This window comes from Nothoprocta perdicaria, unplaced genomic scaffold (assembly GCF_003342845.1).
Source record: "Nothoprocta perdicaria isolate Ctin4 unplaced genomic scaffold, notPer1 scaffold_224, whole genome shotgun sequence".
In the NCBI taxonomy this organism is placed as follows: domain Eukaryota; kingdom Metazoa; phylum Chordata; class Aves; order Tinamiformes; family Tinamidae; genus Nothoprocta; species Nothoprocta perdicaria.
The window spans coordinates 279,885-299,227 of record NW_020455437.1 but is presented as its reverse complement, the minus strand read 5'-3'; the positions used below and the strand labels follow the sequence as shown (position 1 = coordinate 299,227).

General features: G+C 48.7%; 1 protein-coding gene across 3 annotated transcripts in view; it reads right to left on the bottom strand.

The window, feature by feature from the left end:
- Positions 1-588: 588 nt before the first annotated feature.
- Positions 589-19,343, bottom strand: part of RIN2 (Ras and Rab interactor 2) — a 41,962-nt gene continuing 23,207 nt past the window's right edge. For all 3 annotated transcript variants that reach the window (XM_026039232.1, XM_026039234.1, XM_026039233.1), the window contains exons 7-12: positions 18,106-18,197; positions 14,402-15,499; positions 7,267-7,572; positions 6,343-6,474; positions 4,833-4,996; positions 589-1,954 (exon numbers count right to left, since the gene is read on the bottom strand). In XM_026039232.1, coding sequence (XP_025895017.1) covers positions 1,637-1,954; positions 4,833-4,996; positions 6,343-6,474; positions 7,267-7,572; positions 14,402-15,499; positions 18,106-18,197 — 2,110 coding nt within the window. In that variant the 3' untranslated portion in view covers positions 589-1,636. The remainder of the gene's footprint in view (positions 1,955-4,832; positions 4,997-6,342; positions 6,475-7,266; positions 7,573-14,401; positions 15,500-18,105; positions 18,198-19,343) is intronic.

Sequence of the window (19,343 nt, the reverse complement as noted above, 5' to 3'; positions counted from 1 at the left end):
GCAGCGCTGCTTCGCACAAGCTAATGCTCCCCTCTTGCATCCTTTCAAAGTGTTTAAATTGAGCCAAGCCACACAAAAAGCAGCACCAGGAGACTACTGCYGCACCAAACATACAAACGAAAACACACAAAAAAGGGTGCACACTGTTTCTAAGAAAAAGCACACAACATCCCACAGTGGTGAAGTTCATTATTACAATGTATTATGTGCAAACCCCTCCATTTATCATTTACAAAATGAAACACAGACCCGTGCCGGRGGTTTTGGGAACGCGGCAAACAGGGCACGTCCTGGTATGTACAATACACACGCCGCCCATGATGGGTTCTCGGCGTCACTGGCCCCGAGTGACGGTGCTCCACCTTAGACGAGCCACAGGAACACACGCATTTAACACCATTTTACCTTGTGTATTTAGGACTCTGGCTTTCATGCGTCACCTACGCAGTAACTTAAGAAATCACGAAATGCTACAACATGCTCTTCAGGCCAAAGCACCTCCTGAGGATGCTGCAGACTATGCAAGGCAGTTAGTGTTGCCATTCATTTGTTGATCTCTTAATCCTCTGCTAACACCAAGAGGATCTGGGATAGGTGCTGCCACATCCACCTACCTATCTACAATATTGTGCACATAGAAGTTTCCTACCAACCCCCTTTGCTCTCTTTCCGCAAGGAGCCTGAACCAGCAGACTAACACATCTCACTCCTAAATTAGGTTCTCTACAATCTTTCTCTACCCCTTCTCTACATCCTTTTCTTTCATCCTCCTTTTCCAAAGCCACATTTCTACCTAAAACAATGCATATAAACAATAATCCAGGTAACAGTACATCAAGTTCAGATAAAGGCACTGAAATCAGCAGTGCCAATGTTACAATCTTATTACAGGTAACAATTTTCATACAAAAACATCTTCCTTTAACATGAAAAAAGAGAAACCACAGAGACTTTTAATACAATACTCTAAAACCAGCAAGAGATTTATTCTTGTATATTAAATGTTAAAATCACATGCATAATTATAGAATACTTTATAGTTAAAAAAATATTTAAAAAACAACCCTGACAGTTTACCTGCAACTGCTATAAAATTTCTATGAAATATATATAAAAACATGGAGATTTTCTGTAATGAAAAAAAAATAGAAAAGGATGCAACCATCCAGGTAATTACGAGTTAACTGATGCCCTGCATCGGACAGTTTTGTCAAGCTCCTGCTGGTCAAAGTGAGTGTGTACCAGCCAGTTCACTGAAACATTTGTCTAGCATACACACACTTAAATCAAAGGGACATTTGGCTAAAGGGTGGGTGGAGGAAAGGAGATTTTGGCACGCTGCAGCAAGAGACCTGCAGAGGGCCACACAGCACGTTTGAATGTGTTTCCCGAGTCTGCGGTGCTGCAAATCCAGCTCTCYGGGCTGCTGACTCCAGCAGCTGGTTGAATATTCCATGTAAACTGGCCATACGTGCGGGGTCCGTGGAGCCTCCCCGAGCACCGTGTGAGCATCGGCACGCGTTTTACTAGGCATGTGTGGCTTAAGAGCTGCATACACTGTTTTAACCTCCCCAGGCAGGCAGCAAAGGTGATTTCAGCTAAGGAGCAACACGAATTCGACAACAAGCTGCTGGGTTTAAGAAACGGGGTCGTCGTTGTTTTGGAAAATGGCACCATAGGGATCGCTGTTGATGCGCTTGTAGACGAAGTGGAAGACCTGGGGCTGCGGGCGGCTGTGCAGCTCAGCCTTGATCTTCTGTGGGTAGGTGTCTTCTGTCAGTTGCTGCCAGGTGTCATCGACGAAGAGAAACAGGCTGTAATCTGCCGGATTGTCCACCCTGAACTTCTCAGCACAGAGCTGGCACACGTCTTCCGTGGTGATGTACGGTCTTACTAACAAGGTCTTTCCTGTACATCCACTGTTAACTTCCTGGAACGCAACTCGAAGGTARTTCTGTGGAACAAGAAAAGAGATGCAAGAAAATTAAGAAAAAAAAAATCAGCAACAAAAATAAAGATATCCACAATCTCATCCTCTGAAAGCTGGAGTCAGCAATCAGCAGCAAGCATCTTCCTGCTCTAATGGTGAAAGGCATTCCAGCAGTTCCTGTAAGTTATGACCAGCCCACTGGTGATAATGGTGGTGTGAAACTGTGACAGACGTGGTGGGCATGACCAACTCGGTGAGCCCTCATCCTCCTCACCTTCATTTACAGCCTAACCCTGCCCTTAAGAGCCAGCACATATAGCACCCAGAGGTTTTCATGGGACTTCATGCCTGCCTTAACACAGGAGAAGAATCTGGTTGAGAAGCACATCAACCTCTGAGGCAGCTGCCACTGCTGGGACAGCCTGAAATACAGAAGCTCTACACATTAACCAGAAGGAATAAAAAAATAAATAGAGAGGCTTCTGCCAATTTTAAAACAAGGGTATTGAGCCCAAAAGAAGTTACTATATGATAAATATATTTGCACTCTTATTCTGCAGCATGTACAAGGTAATCAAATTATTCAGTGACCTTTCTCTCTATGGAGAAAGCCCACAGCTCTGAGAACATRGATAAACATGACTCAATGTGGCCAAGTTGCACCATCCTGCCTTCCAAAAAAGCCTTTGGAACGCAAAGCAGAAGGCAAAGTCATGTTTTGGACACACGAACAGGACAGCCTGCTGTGGAAGGCTCCCTTAAGAGAAATTTATCTGGAATTAAAGCCTATGAGAAGGAGTAAAATTAAAGGAGGCGAGAAGTGCAAGAGGATGACAGTGTGACAGTATTTATTGAGTCTGCTGGTACCAATGACTGCATGTAGAATAAATTAAGCAGGTCAGGTCACTAGGGTAAAAACTTCATACAACTTATTAAAAGCTAAGACCAAAAGGAATGTTCATATGACTTATTATTAAGATCAAAAGAATGTTATTTATTTATTTAAAGAAACATGCCTGGATAGCTCTTGCAGACTGAAACATTGAAGCAACACTTAAATCACTGGGATTGACTGAATAGAACTAATCCATTTTTCTTATCCAGCCTAAGCATCTAATAAGGCAGCAGCCCTAAATAAGGCCAAAGGCCCCTCAGTTTTAACGTGTAGCTTGTGCGTAGTTAACACACAAAGGATGTTTGTTTTAGATGCGCATGCTTTTAAGTGGATGGGATTGCTTGAAGAAGAGACTGAAGTTACACAAATGCCCATAACTCATAATAAATGTCCAATTCGTTTATGCGGTATCAAAAAGTTCTATTTAATAATCATTGACATGTGGGATTTTTGATTTTCCATGCTCTTGAGGCAGGCAGAGGGAAGTAGGCAGAAGGCCTTGGAGGATCCAGAAGCAGGAGGCTCTATCGGGACTGCTCCACAGAGATACAGTGACCGCAGCCTGGTCCTAAGCAGGAAGAATTAGTTTTCTGAAGTTGTGGTGTTACTTACGTGTCCAAAGGGCACCTTTTTTTTTCACAACTGTGGAGAAATTAGACTGAAAACTGGTGTTCTGAGCAGGCAGCCAGGTGCATGAATCTGTGCCAAGTGTTACTGGGCAGGGTCTGATCTTAGTGATTCAAGGCTCTGTTTTGAAATAGGCACCAGAATGAGCAGCCCTGAGCACAGCCCTTCTCCCAGTGCCCACAGCATCCTCATTCGGCCGTGCACCAGGCTTGGCTCAAGTATTTATGCTGAGCAAGAGAAAGTAGGGCAGAATTTGAGATTTTGCCCCCCAAAATCCCCTGAGATTGAGTCATTCAGAGGAGATGCAATAATATGAAGCTTCGTACAAATGGTGCAATTTTTTTTTCTGAAAGGAATGTCAGATTCAAAGAGCTTGAGACTTCCCCTAACTGAAGAAAAGCTGAATATAAAATGGATGTCAGCAAGACAGAGCAGCTTGATGCCAGCCCCATCGCCCAGCATCTCTGCTCGTCAGGGCAGATCTCTTCCTAAGGAGAAACACATCACATGAGACAGACTGCTGCTTCTCCCAGCTCCTCCTTGCTCAGTGTTGCTCTGTAGTCTTCTGCACAGAGGCTGATGAAGCTCAAGGAGCCTCAACTGAGAAGTTTCACYGTCTTCTGATGACCCTCCGCTTTCATTTCTCAAGATCTTAACCAGAAACTAACTGATTGATGGTTCTTATTAGCCAGGCCAGAAACTTTGGGCTATGATATCAACAGGAAACAGCTAAACTCAGAGAAATAAATCCTTGTTTCTCATTTCAAACACCTTCCTCGCTTCAGTCGAGGAACTGATCCATCTGAAAARCCAGTCAACAGCATACTATGATTTTACGTAAAAGACCCACGGATCTGATTTTAGAAGATGAAACAATCCACTTCTTTCGAAGTTATCGACCCCCTCTGGAAAAGTAGTAAGAATGGARGGAAAATAAAAAATGAAGACTTTCATAGTGCAGAATCAAGGCAGCTTTCTCCCCTGCTGCCTGCTGTGCAAGATCCACAGGGCAGTTGTGCTGATCCACAGTTCTGGAAGTCTACACTYGTGTTTCTGAACAGCCAGGCATACAAAGCAACCAAATCTACGACAGGATTCGCTTTGCCCATGGAAAAGGGGGGACGGAAGGGGGAGATGAATTATTTAGTGTTTTTGTCTAGGCAACACAACAGAACTGTTAAAAAGTGCAAAGAGTTAAAGTAAAACGGGGAGCACTCATAACCCTTATCTCAACACCACTTCACCTCACTTCCTTCATGTCCCCAAGGGAATCGTAAAGAATCACACCTCTCAAATAGAGATTTCCAAGAAAAGAACCACTCCTTCTGCCCCCCTTTTATTCTCTCTCTCTCTCTCTCTCTCTCTCTCTCAGCCCTTTACCTGAAAATCATCAACTGAAGGTATTGTTCTGTTAGTTGTCCTCCTCTTGTGCCACTGCCGGAGGGTATCTCTGGCTTCCGAGCTCAGCAGCCGGGCGGCCTGTTCTTCCTGGAAGTTCTTGATCAAGGACAGGGCTCCGTAGGCGCTCGTCAAGTAGTAGCCCCCTGCGAGGACAGCGGGAGAGGGACRGCTCAGAACGGTCACAAAGAGCACCCTAGGGCTTGGGGCTGACCATGCACATCTGCCCTATCTACTTACCTGTGTGTGCCCGTGTAATTAAAGTGCTTGCACTTTGCTGTCAAAATATCTATATGCAAAGAAAGATCCAGCAGGCAGCTTGTTTCCCCTAAACTGCAGCATTCTGCACCGAGTAATGAGGTGATGCTACTACTAATGGCACTTGTAGAAACACCACAGATTAACAGACCATAATCAGCTGTACTATATGGCCACGTAATTTAAAGCAGTAGATTTGGTGACATTAGAATTGCTCTTTACTACATTTACTTTTGTCTTTACTGCCCACTCGATGGCTCCGTTCTTCGGACTGCAGCTCCCTCTGGTGACACCCTGCCCAGAAGTCACCACTATCCACATGCTGCTCTCCTCCTTCCAAAGGTGACAGATACTGGGCAATCTGTCTGCAATCCTGCCTGCTTCTCACCTGCCTTCCACGAAGGCAGAATGAAATAAACAAAGCCAAGGCAACTGCTGATTATACAAAGAGATGCTGCAGATCACAAAGGAAAAGAAATCTCTGCAGGAGCTAAAGCCCTCAGCGACCTGGGGAAAAGACACCCTTTGCCAACCCATAGACAGACCCCTTTTGCTGAATTAAAAATAACATGACTTCACAGGTCAGTAGGTGTTTCTGTTTTTCAAGCACGTTAATGATGTCCAGCCCCACATCTCAAGTATGGTGCCTGGTGCATCTTGCACACATTCCAGCTTGCAAAAGGATTCGGCAATGCCAAGTCTAAACATAGCAGGGACAGGAAATATATATACACATATATATTTAAATTCGCAGCTGAGCTTGGTCACAGAGCCTTGTGACCTTCTCAGAAACTGCTGGTTTCTGGGGCCTTGAAGAATATCTCTGGGCTAAAAACACSAGCAGGAAGACCGAGAAACAGATCTCCCTGCCTCTAGTCGGCTCCAGCTGTCAGTCATGCTTGCCCTACGAAATTAATTCCTGGGGCTCATAAAAATATTTTGCAAGAAACAAATATTTGAAAGAAGCAAAGAGCAACTGCGCTAGTAGATTCCCAGAGGGCTCAAGTCTGCGCTCTGCACATCCCAGCAGGAAGGAAGGTCCCACCAGGGCTTTCCATACTCAAGGGCAGAAATAATTAGGAGAGTCTCTTGTTATGCTAATAACATCGCTGACTTTAATACTCTTCCTTGAAGAGATTACCAGGTAAACAAYGTCATGGCAACTGTATTATCAAGGAAAATCTCCATTCCCTATTCCTTTATTTTAATTAAAAAATAAGGGGAAAAAAGTTACCTTCTCCATGTAGTAAGGWGGGATCCAGCAGCTCCATCATGTATTCAATTTCAGTATCCAGCTCCAGCATGTCACACTGGGCTAATACGTATGTCAGCACAGGCAAGAAGTCGTCAGCTCCATACAGCCTCCCTGGGGTCGAGAGGACACAGAGAATGACAGATAAACCCCAGCTTTATGCCAGGCCCAGCATTTCGAAGCATTATTTTTGCTGCCTTTACCAGCCAGGAGGACTGGGCTGCTCTACAGCCTCACTGGCCTCCACCAGCTTGGGCTCGTGCTCCCAACGGGCACCACCGGGTGCTGATAACCCTAGAGCTTTGCAAGGGAAGTGAAAGGCTGGGCCCGCACGGGCATCAGTGGCTACTGGCCTACACGTACTGCAGCGCAGGAGTCAGCACTGCTCTGTTCCAAAGATGCTATGTCGAACAAGAGCATTCAGAGGAAGCCACAAGTACCGGATCAGAGGCTGTTTTTCTCCACCCAGTTACACACAGTCCTCGTGGCGGGGCAATGACGCACACGCTATTCAATTACCACAGCAAATTATAGGGTGTATTTGGCCCCCTCTGCTACAACTTCCACAATAATGCTTATTTCAGCTCAGTGTCAAAGGCRGACTCGCGGAACAGGCTTCTGGCAGCCAGCTTCAAAAGCCAAAGCTAAGGCAAGCTGCCGCCTTGGAAGTGAAGCTGCTTCACAAATCTGCTTAACCCTCACAAGTTGCAAACGTGCCGCCAGGAGCAGGGATGCCAGGAAAGAGGTGGAGAGGCAGAAGCCCTCTCAGAAGGGCTAAGAGACCCTGCGAGAGCTCAGGGAGAAAGAGGCAGCTGCCTCTGCAGAATCCAGGGATCTGCACCAAAAGACAACCCCAGGTTTAAAATATCAGCAGGCTTTTTTTTTTCCTCACAGGAAGCATCATACCTGAGTTATTCTCCATAACAGTGTAAATCAGTTTGCAAACTCTCAGCAGCAGCATGACCTTCTTCTCAGGTGAGTACATCTTCTGCATGGTCATGAACTTGACTTTGATCTTCTCAACGTCCACAAAGTCCGGCGTGGGAACAAACACCCCCAGCTCCTGGGGATTCCTCTGCCTCACCAGCTGCAGGTTTTCCTTGAGCTGCTTCCAGGATCCGTCTGCAGTGTGAAACTCTTTCAGCATCACTTCAATGTGGCCCTTCAGCGGCTTCAGGATGCACTTGTGCATGGCCTTCTCCAGCACCACATCTGCAAGGGCAAACACAGCTCCAGCTGAATCCTCCTCTAGAGCAGAGCCAGGATTAATATTACCCGCTCCCAGGGGATGCTGCAGAGCACAAACTACTCGCTGCAGCCTATGTATTGCACAAGCTCAGCTTCCAGATGCTTGCTAACGAGAAAACAAAAAGGCAGAGCAGAATCTGTGTTCCATCCGAACTGAGGGCAATCTGGTCAGCGCAAGAAAACAAAACAAGATGAAACAGTTTCCCCCCCGCCACACATACACAAAACAAAAAACCACAAACAAAAAAAAAACCACAAAAGAGACAGACAGACTACAGACTGTAAAAGAAAGTTGTGGCTCCAGTTAACATTTGGGTTTTTTTTTTTTTTTTGGCCAGAGGCCTCACTGCTTTGTTTTTGCTTTGAGCTTTAGACTTCGACTCCCAAACCTGGAGCAGGACAGTCAAAACCGTAACTTTTGTCTCTTTTGGCATGGAAACCAGCCCTTTTCACATAGTTTCCATCAGAAAGTGTAGCTCGACCAAGGCCGCCTAAAGAGAGACTCAACTCTGCTGAATTCTTTTCTAAGGCTTTAAGCTATAAATGAAAACCAAGCTATGTTTGTCCAGCTTCAGATTTCAGCATGCAAGCTCATATACAGCTTTGTCATCAAGTCTGAGGTTCTYTGGCAACTGTGTGCACATGGCACAGTAACCACTCAGGTTGTTTATTTTGTTTCTACTCAAGCGAAAGTCTTTCTTARAACAAACATTCTTCATTCTCCATGCCTGGACCACATCAGCAGTGAAGGCTCTTTTTGCTTTCACGTGCCATGGAGGTGCCAAAGGAGGGGATGTTCTTGTGTTCCCCAAAGCCACCRTTGCTCTGGCTCTCACCTCCTGCCCCCTTCTCCCACACCTTTGCGCGCTGCTCCGAGGAGCTTTTCCTACAAAGCATCCCTGCAACTCTCTGCCATGAGATTCCTACACGGTCGGCTCCGCTGGGCACTCCCACCTCCCCTTCTCCCTGTTCCTGGGGCCTCTGCAGCTTCTACTGCTGCTTTTCTGTGCTGAGACACTCAGGGAGTCACCCAGGGCGGCCTTGTTCCAGGCTCTGCCCCATGGCAGGCACCGCTGCCAGGACAGGCCTCTGTGCTGCCATTTTCCCCATTTCCCCAAGGCTYCAGCAAAGGCCCAGTCTGTCCCACAAATGCTCCCCGTGACCTACGTAGACAAACACAGCAGGAAAGGCACAAAACTTCCGACATGCGGGCGCATTAGCCAGCTCATTTCCACATGGGAAGCACCCTTCCCTGCTAGCTTCACCAGTGCCATATTTTTATTGGCAATTTAACTTCTTTTATTTTTTATTGTATTTTTTTTTTCCAACAGCAACCCCCTATTACGGCTTTGCTTGTAGAGCACCTCTGCTGTTTGCATTCCAGCTGCCTGCTCTTGTTTAAATTGGAATCAAAACAGTTCAGGCTGCCAAAYAGCACAGAGAGAGAACTCCGCATCCCTAGGGAATGGCTGTGCCTGGAGCACCGGATTTCAGCCTCCCTCCATCCAAGTAACTCAGGTCCTCATCCAAGTAGCGGGAGGATCAATAACTYCAGGAAAGAATTCCTCTAATTCCTTTGGCTAGATAAGAAGGGAGCCGCTGGGCCCATCTCCTGGGTGGGATTTGAGGGAAGTCAGTTGCTCCCGACCCCATCCCAGCACTCCTTCTGTGGAGCGGAGCTGCYGGAAGCCTCCTGGGGGGCTCCCCCATGGAGCCCGAGCTTCTGGGTGCTGGCCCGGATGTCTACAGGTGGGAAGCRGAGGCGTTAAGTGTTGGCCTTGGGAAGCGCCACTCCCACAGAGCGGATGAATCACAGGGATTTTATGGCTCTGTGGGCTGGGCAGGGAGTTGCATCAAGTTTGCAGCTCATGCTGGGGCCCTACAGCAGGACCTGGAAATCACCTKCCAGTTCACCCCATCCCAGTGCCCAGCACATCAGGAACCCTGCAGGGACTTGGGGCTGTGCGGAGCAGCGGGGCGGGTGGCTCTGCCCCGCTCCCTGCCTCTGGTCAGCTCGAGGCGAGATGCAAAAGCAGTTGAGTCCTTCCTTTGGGAATCCTTCCCTCAGCTTCATTGCTCACGGCTGTTCCTCAGARTTTCCGCTTTGTCACCCTGGCTGGGTAAATACAAACCAGACAGATGGCTTGGTAGAGTCTCCTTCAGGGACCACATTACCCCAATGGGATATAAATTAAAGATTCAGGACTCCAAAGAGACTCAACTCAGCTGGGCTGGGAGACACTTGCATTTTCCTGCAGTTCTGCACAGCACTAACGAGCAAAGTCAACAGTAGCAGCTTGCAGSAAGGCACCCACAAGTGGGTTTTTTTCCCCTTTATCTTTTATTCTTCCTTCTTAATTTTCAGGACAGACCTAAGAATGAGGGAGCTCTGAGTTAAGAGGTAGCAAATCCAAGCAAGATGGCGAGGCCAAGAACTTGGCAAGGTCAGAAGCATTGGGCATTCGTATGGTAAATGACAATACCTACATTTAACCTAGTTAGCCCCAAAATGCAGAGGCTTTAGCAGCATTTAACAGCTGCACTGTTATTGAAGCCTGGAAGGACAGCTTTGCTTGTGATCTGGGTCTCAACTATCACTCAGGGTTACAAGCCAGGACCACCATTCTCGGGATCAGAGCATCCAWGCAGGTCCCCTTTTGTCCAGGGCTGCTGCTAATGCCCCCCATTCACAGAGGGCAATTCTGGGTACAACCCCACAGGTGACTCCTGCCCAGCAGAACCTTAGTTTCTCATGGCCACAGGCAGCACAGGAGGGTTTCCCAGGCAAACTAGTGCCTGCAAGGGCTGAACTGTGGACCCATCCATCGAGTTAACATGTTCATGAATTCCTCAACTCAAATCAAAGCCAGCAACAAAGACGCCTGTTAACTTCTGCAAAAGCAAAGTGCTTACAAATGCCCCCTCCAGATGCTACTATTTCAACAACCCCCACATAGGCTGCAGAGGGCTTTTGTTTCAGCTGATGATGGTACTTTTAATTTAAGACCCAGCTCGCTTTCCTGCCACGATGCTTAAAATTAGTCTCCAGCCTCAAAAYGGGAACTGGAAGTGCCTGGACAAGCGGAGCGCCGAGGCGAGCAAGCGAGCCTGGCGTCGGCCGGTGGAAATGCACGTGCGCCCCGCGCTGACCCGCTGCACGAGCCATGGCCACTGTCCTCAAACCACCCGCTCACTCCTTTGGCCGTGGGCCGAGACCTGGGGGCCCAGGGCAGCTCCGAGAGGCGTTGGGAAGACGCTGCCCTCGCCTTGGCCGCGCGGTGGGGAATGGTGCCTCTCCGCACTCAGTTCGTTTTAATGAGGGTTGATTAAAGCTCACGGGAGGGAAGCACCTGCCTTCTCTTGGAAGAGCAGCCCTGATGGAGCCCCAAACAAGTCACCAAGCAAGTGGACAGAGGGAAAGGGGATGCTGGCCTCTGCTCTGGGCCTTCACTGCTTGCTCTTTTCTTCCCTGCTCCCCTTCGGCGAAAGGGAGGCCACAGGGAGACCAGGTCCCTTGAYGTTAAGCGGACATGAACAGCAGGGACCCAAAGCACATGGAAGGCCCTTGAAAAAAAAATCACATTGCTAAAAGAAAAAAAAAAACAAAAAAAAACCCCACCCATATGAATTTTTCAAGAGCAAATAGCAACATATCATTCCCATTCCTTTCACAGGACAAGTGGCTTAGGAAGGATACACAGAGCAGGAGCTGGGCTACATCCTGACTTTTTTAAAGGCCTTTAACCCTTCTCCACACAGCTTCTCTACAGGCAAAAAAGGGGAATAGCGTCCAGCTGTAGTTACCATAATGTGGGTGCATGGCTGGTTGAGCGCCCAACTCCCAACAGGTCCCTGTCGAACACGCGGGTGTTTCCAAACAGGCCCCGTGGGCCCATGGCCAGCCCTGGGCCGTTGAATAGTTTCATTAAGAATCTGAATGATGAAATAAAGCATTTCATATGTAAATTCTGCATGTGAATACATGGTAGGGGTGGAAGGAGGACATCACCAGCTCCCAGGATCACGTCTAAAGGTCTGAAGTTTTCTTCCACATTGGAAAGACAGTTAGTTGCTGTAGGGCAATCCTGGGATGTCAAAAACTGCTCCCAGGAGGATTGCTGATTTTTATTTCATGCTGACCTGCAGGGGAGTAAAAATGGAGAGCAGCCGGACAAGTAACTGACTTAATTTTCACCAAAGAAAGAAAACCCTTCTCTATTGGGGGGTAATTAACAGGCTCCYTGACATGCCTTCCAACTCTTCCCATCTTCCTTGGTGTAAATCCACATGCTCGGGGGCCAAGTGGRTCAGTGCTGAGGGACCAACTGCATTCTCAGATTCACCATTTCAAACTCCACATGCACCAGAAACACCAAAGTAACGCAGGGGACGTCCCAGCACCGGCCGTGCCATTTGTCAGTGCCTCCTCACCAAGTTAAGTCGGTCAGTTCTGGTGTTAGGCCAGGGTTTGGCACGGCCACATGGCCACGGAGCTGGTCAGATGCTAGCCCCTGTCTGCTGATCCCCTGGCCAAAGGATGACCCTCCGCTTGCCTCCTTTCTTTTCCCAGCCAGGAAAAGGTGAAATATAAACAAAACTCCCAAACACTTGCAGCCCTGTTCTCCAGGGGGTTGCCATAGATGCAGGCTCTAGCATAAACTCAGGAGACAAAGAGACAACTTGGCGGCACCTGACCAGGGAATAGTCCTGCTGGGAAAGGACACAGTGTTGGCTCAAGCTCCTCAGGAAGCATGAGGAAGGGCCTGGGGAGCTGAGATGCCCGATGATTTAGAGTCACAGGCTCCTACCASCTCATGCCACCTGCACCAGCAGTGGGGCCAGCCACAAGAGGCAGCTGCTACGTGCAGAAGAACCTGCACAGTRACTACCTAAACCAAACAGAGAGAATAAATGACCTTTTACAAAGCCTGGGCTGCAGAGCTGCATTGAGGCAGCCGAGCAAAGCCCCAAGGTGATAGGCAGGGCTGACTTTTTGTTCTAGCCTAAGAAATACTTCTCTATAGGGATGATTAAATCGTGCTGTCACATAGCTATCTGCCTAGGTCAGCACCATCTCAGGCTCCTGATCCTCTGTGGCTTTTTTCAGGCTCCAGCAACAGGAAAGCAGATGACTCAAAAGCAAGTGCTGCATTTGCTTAAACCTACCCTGCTTTAATGAATCAGATTTAATTGCAGGAGCAAAGTTAGACTTTCTGTTGATGAAGAAAACCAGCTCAGTCTCTTYGCTTTGCTGTAGAACTTCAACTACTCCGAATCAGTGAGACCTCTACAAGGAGACATCGCTGTGCCAGTCTCTGGAGACCCCCCAGCCTCAGACTCACCCTCTCAAGGACAAGGCCAACTCAAACCCGCCTACGAGCACAGAAGTTGGGTCTCTCCTCGTCCAACGGCCTCCGAAAGCCCCCGGGGGGAGCCACAGCACGGCTGCGTTTGCTTTCCTTCCACACAACACCCCCGCAGCATTCCTGGGCACTCTGGAGAGAGCTCTCCTCGCCTTTCAGACAGTCTCGGCTTTGAGGAAACTCTTCATCGTGGAGGACTCRCTTTGGTGACGCTTGCTACTTTGGCTCAACTCGGTGCAAACGAGGCCGAAATTACAAGCAAATCCTTCCCTGCAGTCAAGGGCAGACCAAAATGTCAACATAAAAAGCACCAGCTACTCCCAGGGAAAGAGCTATCTGCCAATTTTGTCCTTGGCCAACTGTTAGGACACTGGGGTATAGGAGAAAAACAAGCAAGTTCAGACTGAAGTGAGCTCACAAGGAAAGTATTTTGCCCTCAGGGATGTTTACCTCCTAAACGTGGCTTATAAGCTCTTTCACAAATACTGCTCAGGCGCAGCAAGTCGGAGGGACAGAGAGGTTTTATACAGCAACAACGATTGCACTTTTGTGGATACACAAGTCTTTCTCTGTTGGCAAAACATGCATTCAAATATATAGTTCATTAGTGACCATTTATAAACAAGAGACATGTAACAGAGAGGTACAGAAACCCAGAAATTGGCATCCTCTGTTCTTCTTCTTCTTTTTNAAAAAAAAAAAAAAGGTCTGACAGGATGAGCCGGCATCCACCCGAAGGTGCTTTGCTGCCTGCCTGGCTTCACAGGGCCCCTTTGGAAGGCCTGCCTAAGGAAGAGATGCACTGGGAAGTCAGTTTGCAATTAGCAGCACTTCTGTTCTCCGGTTCTTGCCAGGATTGAGTTGACCCCGGAGTCAAATGCTGGGATGACTTTTTTTTTTTTTTTTTTTTCTTAAGCTTACATACCCCTTTATTTAGCTTTAATGCAGGGACACTGCAGCTTTGCTAGGCGCAAGGGAGAATTTCTTTGCAAGAACAAGATTTGTTTCAAGAGGAAACTCCTAAGAAATGTTTCTCTACTCTTAACTGTTGCTGGTTCCTAGTAAATCCTGGCTTTATGGCTCCAACACGTACGCAGCATATGATTAAAACTGGTGCATTCCAACAAAATACAGGGAAGTATATGAGTGCCAGCAAATACGGGATTAATAGTGGAGCAGTTTAATTTAAAAAGTCACAGTTAAATCAAATGCAATGCTCACCACTGTTAATTATAAGGAAAACTTTTTATAAACAACACTTTGCAGCCTAGTTCTTCTGAGCTTTTGCATTTTAAAAATTAAATAAACCAAGCCTTACACTCTGCTAGCAAACTCAACTCCCTCCCGTCCAACTTGGCACTAAGACTAGCACTGTGGACCCGGATCACGCGTTTTCAGCTTCCCCTGGACTACAGGGCAGCATCTCTTACCTATTTGGTCCTCCGGGATGAGGGATTCGATGGGGGGGTCAAGCTCGGAGCTTTGGGCCAGGTAGTTCTTGACTTGGGTCATGAACTGCCGGATGGTTTGCAGCATGTCGGTGCTGGAGACGTGGCACTCCTTGTTCTCCTGGAGAAAGCTCACGTAGTCCTGTACCAGGCACCCAAAGTAGGTGCGCTTGTCCCGGGACATCTCCGCGATTTTCTTGATCATCCTCTTCTCAGGGGTCATGAAGGAGCTGAAAACACCGCTAACCTTCCGCAGCTGGGACTTCACAATCTTGGGCAGCACGAACGAGCTGTTCCTTTTCTTCTTGGGCTTCAGAGGGGGGGCCATGCTCTCCTGGTCGCTCTCGCCCTCAAAATCCTCCAGGCTGCTGGCGGTGTCACCCTCGTAGCCGAACAAGGGCATGCTGCGGTCGAAGTCCAGCGAGTCGGAGGAGGAGGTGGAAATGCTCATGTCGCTCAGCCGCTGCCGCCCTCCATCCCAGGGCGTTGGTGACTCACTGTTCGCTGCCGCAGGGCTCTTGGCGGAGGCAGCCGGATCCCGCGCGGCAGTGGTGGGGGCGGCACCCGGCGCGGAGGGGCCGCCGGGCCGYGGTGTCGCCGTCGCCTCAGCGCAGCCCGCTTGCTTCTTCAGCCGGGGTGGCGGCACTGGCGCCGGCCTGCTCGGCGGCGAGCCCGCGGCCCACGGCTGCTTGGGGCCGCCCGTGGCAGGCATGCCGGCCGGCTTTATAGCCCGCGGGGGCCCTGGGCTCCTCGGGCCACTATTAATAGCGGGAGGCGGCGGACGGGGCGGGGGCGAGCGGGTCCGCTCGGTGCCATTGGCGTCCGGGCCGCGCAGGCTCTGCCTTTTCAGGCTGCCGCTCGCGTCCTGGCTATGCACTTTTAGGAAGAGGGGGTTGATGAAGCAGAGTGCGCCGTTGCTCTGGCTGCACTCCAGCTCCGAGGGCGTGCGGGTCCGCAGCGCGTGCACACCATTTATGAGGCAGAGCTGGCGTCCGTCTTTCTGAGCGGCGTCCGCGGGAGCGGGCCGGGCCGGCGGTGAGGGATCCGGGGGGTYGCTGTGAGCCGGCGAGCTCCAGAAATCTGAAAGTCATCAGCACATTAACATGAGAAGGCAAATGGCATACGCAGATGGCGTGCGGCTCAGCGTAACCCCTTCGGGGCACGGAGAAATGCAGGCAGGCTTTTATAATCCAAGCAGGGAAAAGAAAAAAATAAAAATAAATAAAAATAAATAAAGGATGAATAGCATTCCTGGTGAACTGGTCCTTAAAGTGCCTTAAAGCTCTTGGGGCTGCTCCTGTCCATTTTTTAATATCGCAGCCAGCACACAACTCCAAACTGGCCAGCAGAACAACACTCAAAATAAGCTGAGAGTCAAAGGAAGGAATGGAGATGGCAACGTAGCAACTCTTACCGATGCAAGTCTAAGAGGGACGTGAAGCGCACCCCAGCGTATCTGGCAGGAGAAACAGCACACGGGTTCTCAGCTGGTGTTAATAAACTCACTCCACTAAAGCAAACAGATTTCRGCTGATTTGCACCAGCTGACAGCCACATATGGCAGCTCTTCAGAAGCAAAAGTTTTAGGGGCTTGGTTCACAGGGAACAAATAAAACTAGGCAGGAAAACTCAGTGCCGCGCTGCTACGTTCATGCCTCTTTAAGAGCCCTGGCCTGCAGCCCTGTGCCGCATGGGCGGCCGACAGGGGCTTTTAGACACTCAGCAGCACAGAAATGGGCTGAATGTGCAGCCCCAGCAGCAAGGCACAACAAACCAGGGCTAAACCAGGAAGTTTCTCCCACAGCCTCCTCGCTTGTGCGAGCAGAGCGTCGCTGTGAGCGCACGAAGCATGGGTGAGTGTGAAAGCCCTGCAGCTCCCGCGACCCCCAAGGCTGAAAGCAGATGGGCCTGTGGGACAGCGACRGGAGCGGTGCCAGGGAGGAATTTCAGAGCGTGACAGGGGCTACGTGCAGGGAAAGGCACCTTGCGTGGCCCTGCTGCGGCTCCACGAGCGCAGGCCCAGCTCGCAGATCCCTCTGCAGAGCGCTCAGCGTGTGGGCTGCTGCAAACACGCACGAGAGGAGCAGCCCAGCAGGTGAAAGCGGAGAAAAGAGGCCAGAAAAAGGCTGCCAAAAGCCCTGCAACCTTTAGTATCAGGCCTCCCAGATACGTTTTGCTGGGCTATCTGCTGCTGACCTGAGCCTGCAGCATTAACAGAGCTCTGGCAGCAGCTATGGTCCTTAGCATTCACATTAGGCTGTTTTGTGCCTGTCTGCTACTTAAGGAAAGCTGACAATCAGAAGGCCCCTTTGAGAGCCTGAGGCATCTCTTGGGTGGAGGTGTTGCAGGTCTGGCTTGTGGGTGTGCTCTTTTGGAGGYGTTCACCTGTAAGTCCATCAAAACCCCAGCTCAGCTGCCTGTTCTGCAAGCACAGAGATGGTCCATCTACAGCATATGCTCTCGGGCACAGAAGACAGGAGACAGCATTAAGGCTCTGGAGAGCTTGCTCAACACCACCATTATTAGCTTCTATGGAGACACTTGTCTAAATGCTTCCTCAGAGCCTCTAGCTTTCTAGGGGAGACCATCTTCATTATTCTGCTTCCCAATTTGCCTACACCTCAATGAAAATCCATCTTTCATTCAATTACCTAACTTTGCAGATTAACAGCACAGGAGACATCTGTCTCCTCTTTCAAAGTGAATTCCTGTTAGTCAGAGCAAGTGTAGCAAAACAAAATATGAAGCAATGCAGAACTTCGTTCTGTAGGACTTCACTGCAGAATCCCACCCAACGTTTCCGGAGAGCCTTGTGCTACAACCCTGATTTGCTGAAAATTCGTTTCTAAATTGAAGATGATTCAAAAATCTAGAGGGACAAAGACTGTCTTCAGCCACCTCTCTCTTCCTCCAAAAGGAAATAAGRCCATTCAGCACTTTGCAAGAGTTGCTCAATGATTCATCTGGATCAAGCCCACGTTTCAAACCCTGCCAAGGCTTCGCATCTGCTGCAAACTCAAAGCATGTTGCAATGAGGCTGTAGCTGGTTGTAGCAGTCAAGCTGTKCATCTTACAAAGACAAGCCTTAGCATTTTGCTTTCTTCCCCCTAAATTTTAAACTCCCTGACCATGCCATGTGCATGGACACATTCTGCAGATGCCACAGACCCAGCCCTCCTTGTACCAACATGCCACCGCATCAAGCCACTGATGTCAAAATTGCCTTTCCAGGGCCACACGTCCTTCTGAACAGACAGTTTTGATATCACTGAACTGCCGATCCTGCACCACCTTGGCTACAGCAGCAAATCATGAAGCTAAAGGCTGCAGTGTGAGACCACAGCCAAAATTCCATCATGGAGGACAAGCTACCTCAGATGTCTGCCTGGTGACTGCAAGACTTGCTTTGTGTCAGGCCAGGGCTGCAAAGAGAGGAAAGAGAAAGAAGGAAAGAAGGAAAGAATCAACACTGAGAGTCAAAAATATCACTCAAGGCACATAAGGATGGAAGGCAACCAAGGTCACCATTTGTCCCTTGGTAAAGGGCTTTGGCCTTCGCATAGGAGCAGCTGCTTTTCCAAAGGCTGAGTTGTTACTGACCAAAAAGAACTATTTGTAATACAGACTATTTCCTCAAGCTTATAGCATTATTATAGAGAACGAGAGCTAGGCAGATAGCTACTTACTCAGTCCGAGCTGAGCAAGGTCTTCAAGTTCAGCTTCTGTCTTTGCTGCTGCAATAGCATGAGGCAACTTCAGAGTGAACGGCAGGACATCCCTGTTTAGAGAACGGAACAGCAATAATGATTTCCACAGCAAAATCCATAGTTTTAGAAGTCTTTGTTTCCAACACAGGCAATAGTTTTGCTCAGATTCTTACTCTCACTTTGAGCTATGGCAGCTAGCAAGAAGTTAAAAACATGCAGTGCAGAAAAGGACCAACCCAAATGCTGCTTTACAGCGAGACRTGGTGTGAAGTGCAAAAGAGTCAAGTCCCTAGGACTCTCTTTGGGCTCATTTCTATGGCCTCACCTTATTTTCCTCCCATTATAGCAAAATCTTTAACACTTGGCTTTAGAAGCAAGCCAGTACGATGCAAAAGCTTTATCTGCCCTTAGCCCTCTCACCAGGCTTTGTGTTTTCCAAATACACCGAGTGCTCTCAAAATCAAACACCTAGTTCTCAGAATAAAAGGCCAAATAAGTATTTGGGTGGCTAGTTTATTAAAAAAGAAAAAAATCTAAGCTGAGATTAGTACTAAGTACTAGTGCACTGGAAGAGGCTTCCCAGAGAGCTTGCAGASTCTCCACTCTTGGAGAAACTCCAAAGCCACCAGGACAGGTCCTGGGCAGCCAGCTCTAGGTGGCCCTGCCTGAGCAGGTGATGGGACTAGAGGATCTTCAGAAGACCCTTCCAACTGAATCGTCCTGTGATACTCTGTCCTGAACTGAAAACATATTTCATTTAAGGAAGTCTTCCTAMCTTATCTCCGTATCTGATGTCTATACCAAAAATAGATGAATACTAAAAAGTCAATGGATGTTTACAAAAGCAGATGTGTGAATAATATGTGCACAATACAAGGAAAAGCTAGGTTTTTTTTTTTTTTTTGCATTTGCTGCAAACTCCCTGTATGCACCGACAGGGAGCTACCAGAGCTTGGTCAGGAGCAGTGACAACTGAAGGGGGTGACAAGATAAAGAACCTCTCACGGCTAAACTGCTTTTAAATGCAGTTCAGCTCATTTCCCCTCCGAGTGCTGACCAACTGCTTCTGAGATATAAATGCTTCTTTCATCACATGCACGGACAGCTCGGCGCAAGGCAGGCCAATAGCCAAGGGCTTCTAGCTGCTTCTGCACTGCAAAAAAAAAAAGCAGTAAGCCTGGCAAGCCCAGGGCACCCTCAGCCAGCAAGCCTTCCCC